Consider the following 11,659-nt stretch of genomic DNA (forward strand, 5'->3'; position numbering starts at 1 on the left):
AGGCGCCTTATAAGAGAATGTTTGCTTTGATTTATCTATTACCATACCATACCATTTTATTTATAGAGCACTTAAAACAGCCACAAGGCCAAGCAAAGTGCTGTACAGACAGAACAGATTATTGAACTTATCAGTTGTTTAAAATCCCACAAAGAGAATAAGTTTTCGATCACAGTTTCTATAAAAACTATTAAGGGATTCTATGGACAAACAGGTGAGTTCACAACACAAACTCGAAACGTTTTGATCGCGCAGATCAGCGACGCATCAAAACAATTAAACCCCAACGGCGCCCACGTGATCGACGCGGGGCGTGGTCTACTGACGTCACGACCGACTGAGCAGGAAGCCAGCGGTGACATCACTTTCCAGAAGTCCCCTTCAGGTTTTCAGCGGAGCGAAGATAGAGCAAGAAAAACAATAAAATAAAGGAGTCCGGCGCTTTCTGGAGGGTCCCAACTGTGTGTTCGAGCTCCTACACCAACACTCAGACTTTACAGGTGAGACAATCCGAACTGAAAACGGTTCTGTCAAAGCTTTCTTAGCGGGTGAGCGGTTTTATCCGACAAGCTAACGTCGTTTTTTTTTCCGGCCAGCTCCCCCTCTCCTCCTCCTCCTCCTCCTCCCTGTTTATGTCGGAACAAAGACTTAGCAGCCCCGCTACTTTTCTCCTCCTTTGCGCACCTTGCTAAAATTAACTCAGCTCGTTAAATGATACCAATCCAACCAGCTAACAGCTAGCTCATATCCGTGCGGAAAGGTTAGCTTACATTAGCAACATTTGTCTTCAGACAGACGCATTAACAATTAAAACGTATTAAGGTTAGAGTTTTATTATATTCACGAGAATCTTTTTTTATTTCTTCAAGTTTTGTGCTATAATATTAACAACGCAGGCTGTATGGATGATTGTTATTCTTCTGAGCTTCGTATTTCAGGTATTTACCAGGTTCAGTGTGCTGAGGGCGTAGGTTAGTGTTTTTTCATCAGTCCTTCTCTCTCCACTTCATCCTAACCTCGTTTTTCTCCACAGCCATGTCAGTAGACCTGAATAAGCTGCCAAAAAGACCACATTCTTGCATCAAACCGATCCAAACTTACTGAAGTCTGGTTTCTGCCAGTTCTTACTTTGGTTTGTCACATGCTGAGCTGAAGAACAGCGGTGGAAAACGGTTAAATTCATTTATTTTTAATAGGCACCGACTCCTCGTGTTCGCCTTTCTGCTTTATAAAATCAGTCCCTGTGTTGGTGTTTATTCAGGAGAAGAATGATGGACTTATTTGTGACTTTTGGAGCAGGTTGTGATTACAGAACAGGTGATTTAGAACTATAATATCAGAGTCAGAGTTTCTTTATTGTCATTCGCACCTCATGTGGTACATGTGGTGGAGCGAAATTATGTACACAGGGTCCCAGTTACATCCAACAATAAAATGTATAAGAAAAACAGTAATAACATCTAAGATACGAACTAAGAAAAACATCAACTAAATATACACTAAGCACTCATAACATAAAACATTGAACATCAGCACAAACATGAACATGAGTCTGTGAGCAGATGTTCACGCATGAACACATCAACATTAAAACAGATCAGCAGCAACATGGAACAGATCAGCAGCAACATGATGTGGTTTTTCCACAGTGATTATTCTAGTTAGAGATTCATGAGTCTAACAGCCTCAGGGTAGAAGCTGTTCCTCAGTCTAGTGGTTCTACATTTAATGCTCCTTAACCTCCTTCCTGAGGGGAGTGGGGCAAAAAGTGTGTGTGCTGGGTGAGTGGGGTCCTTCATGATGCAGGTGGCCCTCTTCCTGCATCTGGAGGTGTAGATGTCTGTGGTGGTGGGGAGACTGATTCCAACAGATTTCTGTGCAGCCTTCACCACTCTCTGCAAAGCTTTTTTTTTCTGCAGCTGTGCAGCCTCCATGCCACACATTGATGCTCGAGCACAGGATGCTCTCCACTGCACACCTGTAGAAGGAGGTGATATCACATAATATCACAAAAGGCCTAGCATTCATTAAACTAATGCATTCAACCCTCGGCCTTTCACACCAGTTTTAGACTAAGCTCGTGTTGAGAAATGGAGTTGTAGGTGTTTTGCTACACAGTCTAATGCGATACAGTATTGCAACATGTTGGAGTTCGCTGTGGTGGCTGTTTGGAAATGTATTTACTCCAAGAGTTACACACGTGTAGATGTGCATGCAGAAATTACTTTCTGACAGTTTCATTGAATTCTGACTAGTTTTTAATTCAATGTTTTGCTAACAAACTAACAGGGTCAAATCCAAGATTTTAAGCAAAGATGTTACTCGAGAAAGTGTTTCGCTCCAAGTGTGAGTTCTGGGTGACTCTCAGATGTTAACAGTTTGAGAAAATCTCTCACTTAACTTAACTTACCATACCAATTTATTTATATAGCACTTTAAACAGTGACAAAGCACACCAAAGTGCTGTACAGGGACAAACAGAACAAGCACACAGCAACAGATTACATAACAGGACACCAAAAAGTAGAAACCGACAAAAACAATAATGGATAACAACAACAACTGCAACATGACCAACACAGTGTGTTGCACACAGACTCGGCACAGATCACACAGTGCTGAAAGCCAGGGAATAAAAATGTGTTTTTAAGCGAGATTTAAAAACTGTGAGGGAGGGGGCCTGTCTAACGAGCAGAGGTAACTCATTCCAAAGTCTTGGACCTGCTACAGAGAAGGCCCTGTCACCTCTGCGCTTGAGACGGGTTCCTGGGACTGTTAGGAGCAACTGGTCCGCTGATCTGAGAGAACGTGGTGGGACATACGGCTGGAGCAGATCAGTAAGATAGGAGGGGGCAGAGCTGTTTAGTGATTTATAGACATACAAGAGTATTTTGAATTTGATTCGAAGGTGAACCGGAAGCCAGTGTAAGGAGGCCAAAACAGGAGTAATGTTCTCCCTTTTGCTTGTGCTGGTCAAAAACCGGACTGCTGCATTTTGGACCAGTTGAAGTCTAGCTCTGGAGGTCTGACTGATACCAAAAAGGAGTGAGTTGCAATAGTCGAGCCCGGATGTAATGAATGCATGAATTACTGTCTCCAGGTTATTTTTGGACAATATGGGCTTCAGCTTAGACAGTCGCCTCAGCTGGAAAAAGCAGGATTTAACAATCATATTTACATGATTGTTGTTTCAGTGAAGGGTCAAGTATCACTCCCAGATTAGTGACTCTTTGTTTCACTAACGGTGACAGAACGGATAGGTCGATGCAGTGGTTGGTGATTGTGTCATTGGGAGGAAACAGCAGAACTTCAGATTTCTTCTCGTTGAAACTCAAGGAATCTAAAGCCATCCAATCTCTGATGTCAGCCCGGCAGTCCAGTAACGGTTGAATAGAGCGAGTACCGTTGAGTCTGAGGGGGAAGTAGATTTGGCAGTTTGGCAAACTTGGTTTATCCAAAAGAACCACACTCAACAGCAGGAGAAGGTTTTTAACTTGCATTTTACTTGCAAGGACCCATTCAAGACAGATTGCATACATAGAGACATATAATGTATGGAACATGTCACATTCTGTGACATATTCCATGTTGTTGTAGCTCATCGTCCTGGTTTCATTAAAGAGTTGTTCTAGATGCTGTGAGCAGGAAGGATCTCTTGTCTGTCTTACAGTGGATCTGAAGAAGCCTCTGACTGAAGACACTCTGTTGTTGTGTGACAGTCTGACGAAGACGATGCTCCGCGTTGTCTCTAATGTTCTTCATTGAACACAGTTTTGTCTAAAACAGGTCTCTCTTGTAAATGAGTCCTTGAGGCTCAGTGAGACTAACCTGTATAAATAAAGGTTGAATTTGTTCTTCATTGCCGTTGGTGAGTCCGCCTCCAGATGAAGATAAGAGAATGTTTTGGACATGTTCTCAAAGCAGGAGGACAAGATGTTCTCAGCCATAATGTAGAAACACAATAAAAATATTCATACCGAAAATTTTCCAACACATTTTTATTTCATATTTGTAAAACTGACAAGCCGTTTTAGTGTTTGCTAGGATTGCTTAGCTGTGGTGGCCATCTTGAACTGAGTTAAGTTCGAAGATTTATCAGTTTTATGTGTACATCTAATGATTCCTTTCTGACAGTTTTATTAAAATTATGTTGGTGATTAATGAAATATTTAACAAAAACATTAAATCAAATAGGCCACTGCTTGATTTGTAGTTTATATACGCATTTCTTTCACTCTGGGGCAGTTATTTCCTGTAACATTGCATGCAGTATTTAGTATCCACCTTATTTGTTTGGAATAAGATGATGTCATCACAAATTTATTTCCAGCCTGCAGGTTTTGAGAGAAATACAAAGCAGCAAGCAAACACTGAAACGTCTGTAAACGGACACAACGATGTGCTTGTCGGGGAGGACTGTGAAGAACAGAACAGAGTAGTAGCTGGAGGAGTGAGGAGGAACAGTGATGTGATTGTGGTCAATTTATTTGCTTATTTTAGGCGCTGGGTGCAGTTTTTACTCACAGGTGTCAAAATAAATCATTGTGTAAACACGAGTCACGGGTGTGAATTTTTTATTTTTAAACTCCTCTGAAAGTGCATGTTTTTCTGAACGGTGTTATTTTTTACTCACTGTAGCGGGTTAGATTTTTGTAGAAAATCTGTTTTCATTACCATAACTTTGAGAAAAGGAAGTCGGCTTGTCGTTTGATTCAAGTGGTTGTTTTTATATTTTTCATGCTTTTGCTGTGTTTTCGTGTTGAGGAAGAGCGCCGTCCTCGTGTCTTGTGATCGTCACACAGTTCCTTAATTGCCGACGTTCCACCTTGTTTCATGAACTCTCAGACACATGCGTTTGGTCAGGTGTCATTTTTAGTTTGGTGCCTGTTTCAGTGCTCATTAATCTTCATCTTTTTGCTCAGAATTTGAAATGAACAAGTTTGTAAGTAAATGTTCTGCAACATTTTTCAAGAAAACAAATTTTGCTTGCACAAAGATGTTTCGACATTCAAATTTTTTTTTTCCACACCATCTAACCTTATCTTATAACCCTTAACACCACTGTTCTTCTGGTGACTGGTGTGCTTTACACCAGACAAGTAAAAATATGAAGTCACCACCTTTGCATTCAGTTTTTTTTATTTTCATGTAAAAAGAAGTTTGACTCAAAATATTTAACTAATGAACATTTTAGCTTTATTACTTCAGAGGATGAAAATGCTGTAATAAAAGTTATTTTGTTTAATCAGTCAAGAATAAAAAAGATAGTTACTTTGCTATTTGCATTTCTGAAACGAATACCTGCACGAGTTTAAATATACAAATAAGTCTGGTCAGAGGAGAACAACAGTTAGCGTAACCCCAACAAGAATCAACAGAATGGCCAAAGATATCAACTCCTACTTTATTCACGTGTTTAGTGTTTGCAGTGACTAAGAGACAGGATTGAAAGCACATTAATTTAGTATTATAGTGCATAATGCAAAAACACAACTTAAAACCATAACAAATATTTAAAAAACTATGGATAAATAGTTAAAACTTACAACCAATAATGTTTTCCCCAATCAGCTTTCATATAAAACAAATAACTGTGAGGGTAGAGGAATTTCTGCATCTGCTGTTGGTTCCTAGTCACATACAGTTTTCACAAAATTATCTTTTTTTTTAAAATTTGTTTCTAAAAATATCCTCGTAAACACGGCACTGTTTCTACAAATGTTTTCATCCATATGAAAACGATCCAAAACACTGCAGTAACTACACCAGACCTGTGTGTAGCACTGCCGCAAAAATATACCAAAACAGGAAACAAGGCCTGGAGCAATAAAGCTTACACACGTTAGCGAAACGTAAACCTAACAGAAGATAAGGACACCCTTGGGTTGTAGGTTAGATTACAAGTGGGATTTTAACAGCTTTTTGTTGCTGAAGAGGTCTACACAACAGTTTTTTTCCACTTGACCATCAGTTTTCATGAAGATATATAGTTGTGGCGCTCCTAGGTTGGTGTTTCTGTGTGGACACAAGGCCAAAACGATAAAAATAACTTTTGGGCATTCACAACAACCGTTCCTGTGTGGACAGAAAGACGATAAAACATCTTGGTGAAATAAAGGAATATTCAGTAACAAGTCGGTGAACGGCGTTCGGAGATGATGCCCAAAATGTTGCATAATTCATGTCTAATAAAACTTTCAGACAACACACTGACGGATATTTTAGACATTTTTCCAATTCTTTTGATAAAAAATCGGTTTGAGTGATGAGGTCGTTTTTTTTAAAGCTGCCATTTCAGTTTCCGTTATCTAACTGAGCGCAGCTCCGTCTTGTTGTTGCTCAACTTCAGTCAGCTGACTTCCTTTCGGTTCCACGTTCTGCTTCAGGCTGCTGTTTTTGTGTCACGGAGTTAAATCTTGTTTGGAGTAAACATCGGGGAAGTTTCAGATGGATTGTATAATGCTTAAGTTTGATTCTGTTCCTCCACTCTTCAAAGTTTACTTTGTTTTTCAGTCACCTCCTGTATTTACAGGCTTCAATATTTAACTTTATCCGATTGTTTGAGATGAAAGAATGTTTCAAACTGACGAAGAATAAAGGTTTTCTGCACTTTCACATGATTTAGGAAATCATTTTTGCACTTTACCCTACAGATTTCATAACAGGTTGAGTCAACATGCGCATTCGAACACTTTTATTCAGCCGCTGAGACAAGATGATCAAACAAAAGGAAATGATGTCGTACAGCCTACTAAATGTCACAATTATACTCCTTGTGCTTTTCACTTGTTAATGGATAATTTATTAGATCAGAAATAATCACACATCCTTCTTACTTTGGTTTATTAATGGATGTTTTCTTAAAAAATAAAAATAATTAAGGAAAAGGGGAAAAAACAGAGTATATTTCCTAGACTGGATAATATCCGACCTGATTTAATTTATTGCATCAACCAAATAATATTTTGTGTTAACGCATGGTTTAAACAATTAAAAACGGTGTATTTTGGCCCAGTTTAAATATCTACCTACTGAGTACATTTGACATATTCTCTTATGTAACCGAAGTCCTGCCGCAGTTCAGAGTATCCTCTTCTTTTGTAGCTTTTACTGTAGAAATGTTAAATTTGATCCTCGTTTATGAAACTGCCTGTGATGCGTGTGAGGCGCTCTCATCAGAGTAACTTGATCCAGACGTCTGTATAAACTTGATTTAGAGTAATGGATGAGCTGCCTCTGGAGTTGAACTATCGATCGGCAGAGTGGTTAATTCCTGTGATAATACTTATTTATTTATTTGTTCTCAGCATGTCTCTGTATCCATCCCTCGAGGACCTCAAGGTCGACAAGGTCATCCAGGTAAGACCGTTGTGTTATGAATGCACTGTGCTCGTTTTTTAGGTGATTAATTATTTATGCTACTCTCTTTGGCGTTAAAACTAAGAGTTGATGCTCTGAAGTGTTTGTGCTGCAGGCGAAGTTGCACGAAGCACATCTGACCCCAGCCCGCAAAACTTCAAGGCGAATGCAAACAAACGTGCACGGATTACTCTGAAGTCGGTGAAGGCGGCAGAGTCACAGCTTTTCTAGTTTTATTTGGGAACTCTGCAGCTTTTTTAAAAAACAATTAAAAGATGAGAGTGAAAAGAAGAAGTGAAATAATCCAACAAAGTTTTGTTTTTTTATTTAGTCTACTTTTTTTATTTGAAGAGCCAACACTTGAAAAATGGTTCAGTTTTAATGAGCTTCGACACCATGTGAGATGTTGATTTTAGTTTAGTTGAAAAGTTTTTATGCTGCCTCATTTGTTTTTATCATAGCGCTGCTCATGTTTTACCCCTTTTCTCATATTTGCTGCCCTTTGGACTGCCGTTACTGCTTCTAGTATGTTTTATGTTCTGCACAGCACTTTGGTCTTTTCTGGTTGCTTTAATATTTAGTTGAAAAATAAAGTAATTTTATGGCATTCTACAGAGGAACTAAACGAATCTAACCCCATTCCAAGTAAAGACCGCCAAAATCCAGATACTTAAATTCAGTTTATTGACATTAAAAAGGAGTGCAGGTATTTTGATACGTGCATCATTTCTTTGTTTCATTTCCAGGGAGACAAACTTCTAATTTTTATTGTGGTTTTGTGCAGTAGTTCTTCAGACTTTGACTCCTTTTATGCAAAATAAAATAAAACGAGACTTTTGCACCATGACGTAACGACAGTTCTAAAAAAATAACACTAGATTTTTAATCTGATGTCCTGTCTTCTACGGGGGCAGCTATGGCTCAGTGGTTAGAGCAGTCGTCCTCCAATGCAAGAGTTGGCGGTTCAACTCCACCAGCAGTCACATGCCGAAGTGTCCCTGGGCAAGACACTGAACCCCTCATTGCCTCCGATGTGTGTCCCATCGGTGTTTGAATGTGATGAAGCTCTGATTAGTCTTTTTAGAACGATATGTTCAATTAGCTTTGTAGAGATCTAGTATAGAGCTGTATGAATGGGTGAACGAGGCACACATTGTTGTAAAGAGCTTTGAGACTTGATAAGATAGAAAGGAGCTATACAAGTACAGTCTGTTTACCATTTACGAGCATAAAGAGATTTTTTTTGGTCCTGAGTTTAATTATTATTCTGTGTTTGTGTTGTGTTGAAGAGAAAAGCATCTAATGCCAAATTCAGAAAACCTTCATTTGCAGTGCTTTCATTGCCTGGTGTGTCTGGTTACTCTTTAGGCTCAGTTTGCACAGAGCACTGCCCCCATGCCGGCCATCACTGAGGGAACCTACCAGCCTCAGCCCGTCACTGCTGGCATGCCTGGATCCTGTGAGTCTCACGTATATTTTAAATGTGTAAACTTCTTCCACTGAATCTCTCTCTGTCGTATCAGCTCTTCTGTACTCGGTGTGCTTTGGTTTCTGTAAATCCTTCTTGTCGTCCTTGGTCGTGAGCCTGCGTTGCTTCTTTTAACTGCGAATCAAAACATGCTGTGATGCACGAGGCAGGAATGTTAACATGTTTTTAGGAAGCGGGAGCAAACGAGCACCCCGGTGTTTCTGTCGCTCGTCGTATTTTTACAGCTCTGCTTTTATTTTACTCGTACGTGAGACATTAGTACAAAGTAAAAGTTGGAAAACGATAAGAAGAGATCAGTGACCTGAGTGTTTTGTTTCTCACTTCACCCCCGTATCCCGTTTTCCCACTCTTTCAAATGCTCGTCTCTATTTGGATGCAAAGCCTTGTGGGTTTCTGGTCTGTTGTTTTCACCTCAGCAGAGCTCCCTCCGAGTCTCCATGGCGACTGGCTCTGGCAGTTGTGTTGGTGTAGCACGAACGGAAGTGAAGGAGAGAAACCCAACAAGCCCGAGAAGCAGCGAGGGCTGACGAGAACATTAGAGAACAAATGGACTGTCAATTATAAATGCTGCTTTATAATTCACTTTGTCCAAGTTAGAGTTTTTTTATCCACGTTGAGAAAGAAAAAAAAAAACAAATGCATGTTTTTAAACCTGCAATTTAATTCAAACACTAATTTTAGGTTTTATAAAATACATCAAGTTCCTCATTTAATAACTCTGGGGTCAAGAGATGCTGCCTAGACTCCTAAAGACTTCATCCCACTGAGCTGGGACTGTTGGAGAAAAACTGTCCTCATCTGGGAGGAAGTTTTCAAAAACATGTTCATACTGGTTTTCAATCTGGTAGAGCTGTGGCCTCTCGGCAAGAAGGTTGCCGGTTCAGATCCCGTCCGAGGACCTTTCTGGGTGGAGTTTGCATGTTCTCTCCGTGCATGCGTGAGTTTTCTCCAGATACTCCGGTTTCCTGCCACAGACCAAAAACATGCATGTTAGACTGACTGGTAACTCTAAATTGTCCCGAGGTGAGAGAGTGAATGGTTGTTTGTCTCGTTTGTCTCTGTGTCCCTGTGATGGACTGGAGACATGTCCATCACAGGGACACGGGGACGTGTGAGTTAGATTTGAAGGTTTGTGTGAAACCAAAGTGAGACAAACGGAAAGTAAAGTGTGATCAACTTTAGACGTAAAGATACGGTGATCCGTCACCCAGGCCTGTCGCAATAAACAATAAATCACTTAATCTCACGATAAATGAAAATGATCAACCTCATTTTCATCTATCGGCTTTATCGTTTCTTCGTGTCTCTCTCTTTCTACTGAAGACACTGGACGACAAAAGGTTCGACTCCGGTGCTCTTCACTGACCCCTCCCTTTCTCTTTTCTCTTTAAATTCTGTTTTAACCATCTAAAATCATATTTTTGGATCGTTAAAAGCAGCTAAGCTGAGAAGCTAAGCTAACAGGCCGACCTCAGGAAAAAACCTCCATCTTGTCGAAGCTCCAAAATTCACGTTTGAAACCCGTGCCTTTGTGTAAACAGTTTTTCTCTGCAAAAAGAAGCTGAGAACTTGTTTACTGATTTTTTTTTTATTAAAAGCTTTGTGTGAAAAATGCTAAAGAGCTCAAACCACACCGAGCATGCGCCATTTTGAGAACCCAAAAAAGGAAAGAGAGACAGCCCATGTCACGTCAAGGGGCCTCCCTCCCATTTTTCTTAAAGAGACGCTGCTCGCTCCCTCACTATCCATTCTCTGGTTCAAACAGTCTCATACTGCCACCCAGTGGTTCACAAAAGGCACTACACTCAAAATTTATTAACCAACATTTCTTCTTAAATTTGACAATAATTACTAATTATTGTCAAATTTCAAACAATATTATCGTTTATCGCAATAATTTCTAAGACAATCAATCGCCCAGCAAAATTTGTTATCGTGACAGGCCTACCATCACCTGTTGTGGGGGTTATGCTCCAGAGACACCCGCAATAAGTGAAAATCTGCAAAGTAGCAGCATTATATTTATTTTATTATTTATATTCATTTTTTGGCTTTATAAACCCTTCCCACACTCCTACAAACCTTTCCCACTCTCTCATAAGCGCTTCATGTGGCGATGAAGATGATGACGATGAGTACAGTACACACAATATAAATAACTGGGTCTAAAAACCCGCGATGCACTGAAGCAGCAAGAATTGAACCACGATATCGCGAGGGACGACCGCACCGCAACAATAATTGCACGTCGTATGCAGGAATGTTCCAACATGTTTCCAGTTGAGCACAAACACAGTCGTGCCGTAACAATTCAGTGATTTCAAGAGAAAATGTGCACGATTTCTTACAGTTTACTTTCTCCAGCTTGTCGGTCTGTTGCATTGTAGCGAGTCATGGGCTTCAAGTCCAAACAACGTTGGGCTAATCCGGGAGTAGATTACAGTAATAAAGCATGATCGTTTACAATCTAATAACCGTCTTCTGTTTTTACATGTACGACATGAATGGGTGAAGTCAAACGAACAAGCATGTCATCGTTTTATTCATTTTGCACAGTGGTGCAATATTTATATCCTTGAAAACAATTATTTTATATCTAAAGATTTAATGAGTATTTGCATCCTTCACAGGTGAATGTCACTCTGATGTTGCTGCTAATGTGACTGCAAGAGTCCGTCTATCTATCTATCTATCTATCTATCTATCTATCTATCTATCTATCTATCTATCTATCTATCTATCTATCTATCTATCTATCTATCTATCTATCTATCTATCTATCTATCTATCTATCTATCTATCTATCTATCT

At 39.8% G+C, this 11,659-nt stretch overlaps 1 protein-coding gene across 1 annotated transcript in view; it reads left to right on the forward strand.

Moving 5' to 3' along the window:
* The first annotated feature begins 369 nt into the window (after positions 1–369).
* sdcbp2 (syndecan binding protein (syntenin) 2) overlaps positions 370–11,659 on the forward strand; it is a 21,970-nt gene continuing 10,680 nt past the window's right edge. The window contains exons 1-3 of the mRNA XM_037685038.1: positions 370–500; positions 7,308–7,359; positions 8,728–8,818. Of these exons, the coding sequence (XP_037540966.1) occupies positions 7,309–7,359; positions 8,728–8,818 (142 nt within the window). The 5' untranslated portion in view covers positions 370–500; position 7,308. The remainder of the gene's footprint in view (positions 501–7,307; positions 7,360–8,727; positions 8,819–11,659) is intronic.

The sequence above is a fragment of the Nematolebias whitei genome, chromosome 11 (assembly GCF_014905685.2).
Source record: "Nematolebias whitei isolate Nwh7 chromosome 11, NemWhi1, whole genome shotgun sequence".
Taxonomy (NCBI): domain Eukaryota; kingdom Metazoa; phylum Chordata; class Actinopteri; order Cyprinodontiformes; family Rivulidae; genus Nematolebias; species Nematolebias whitei.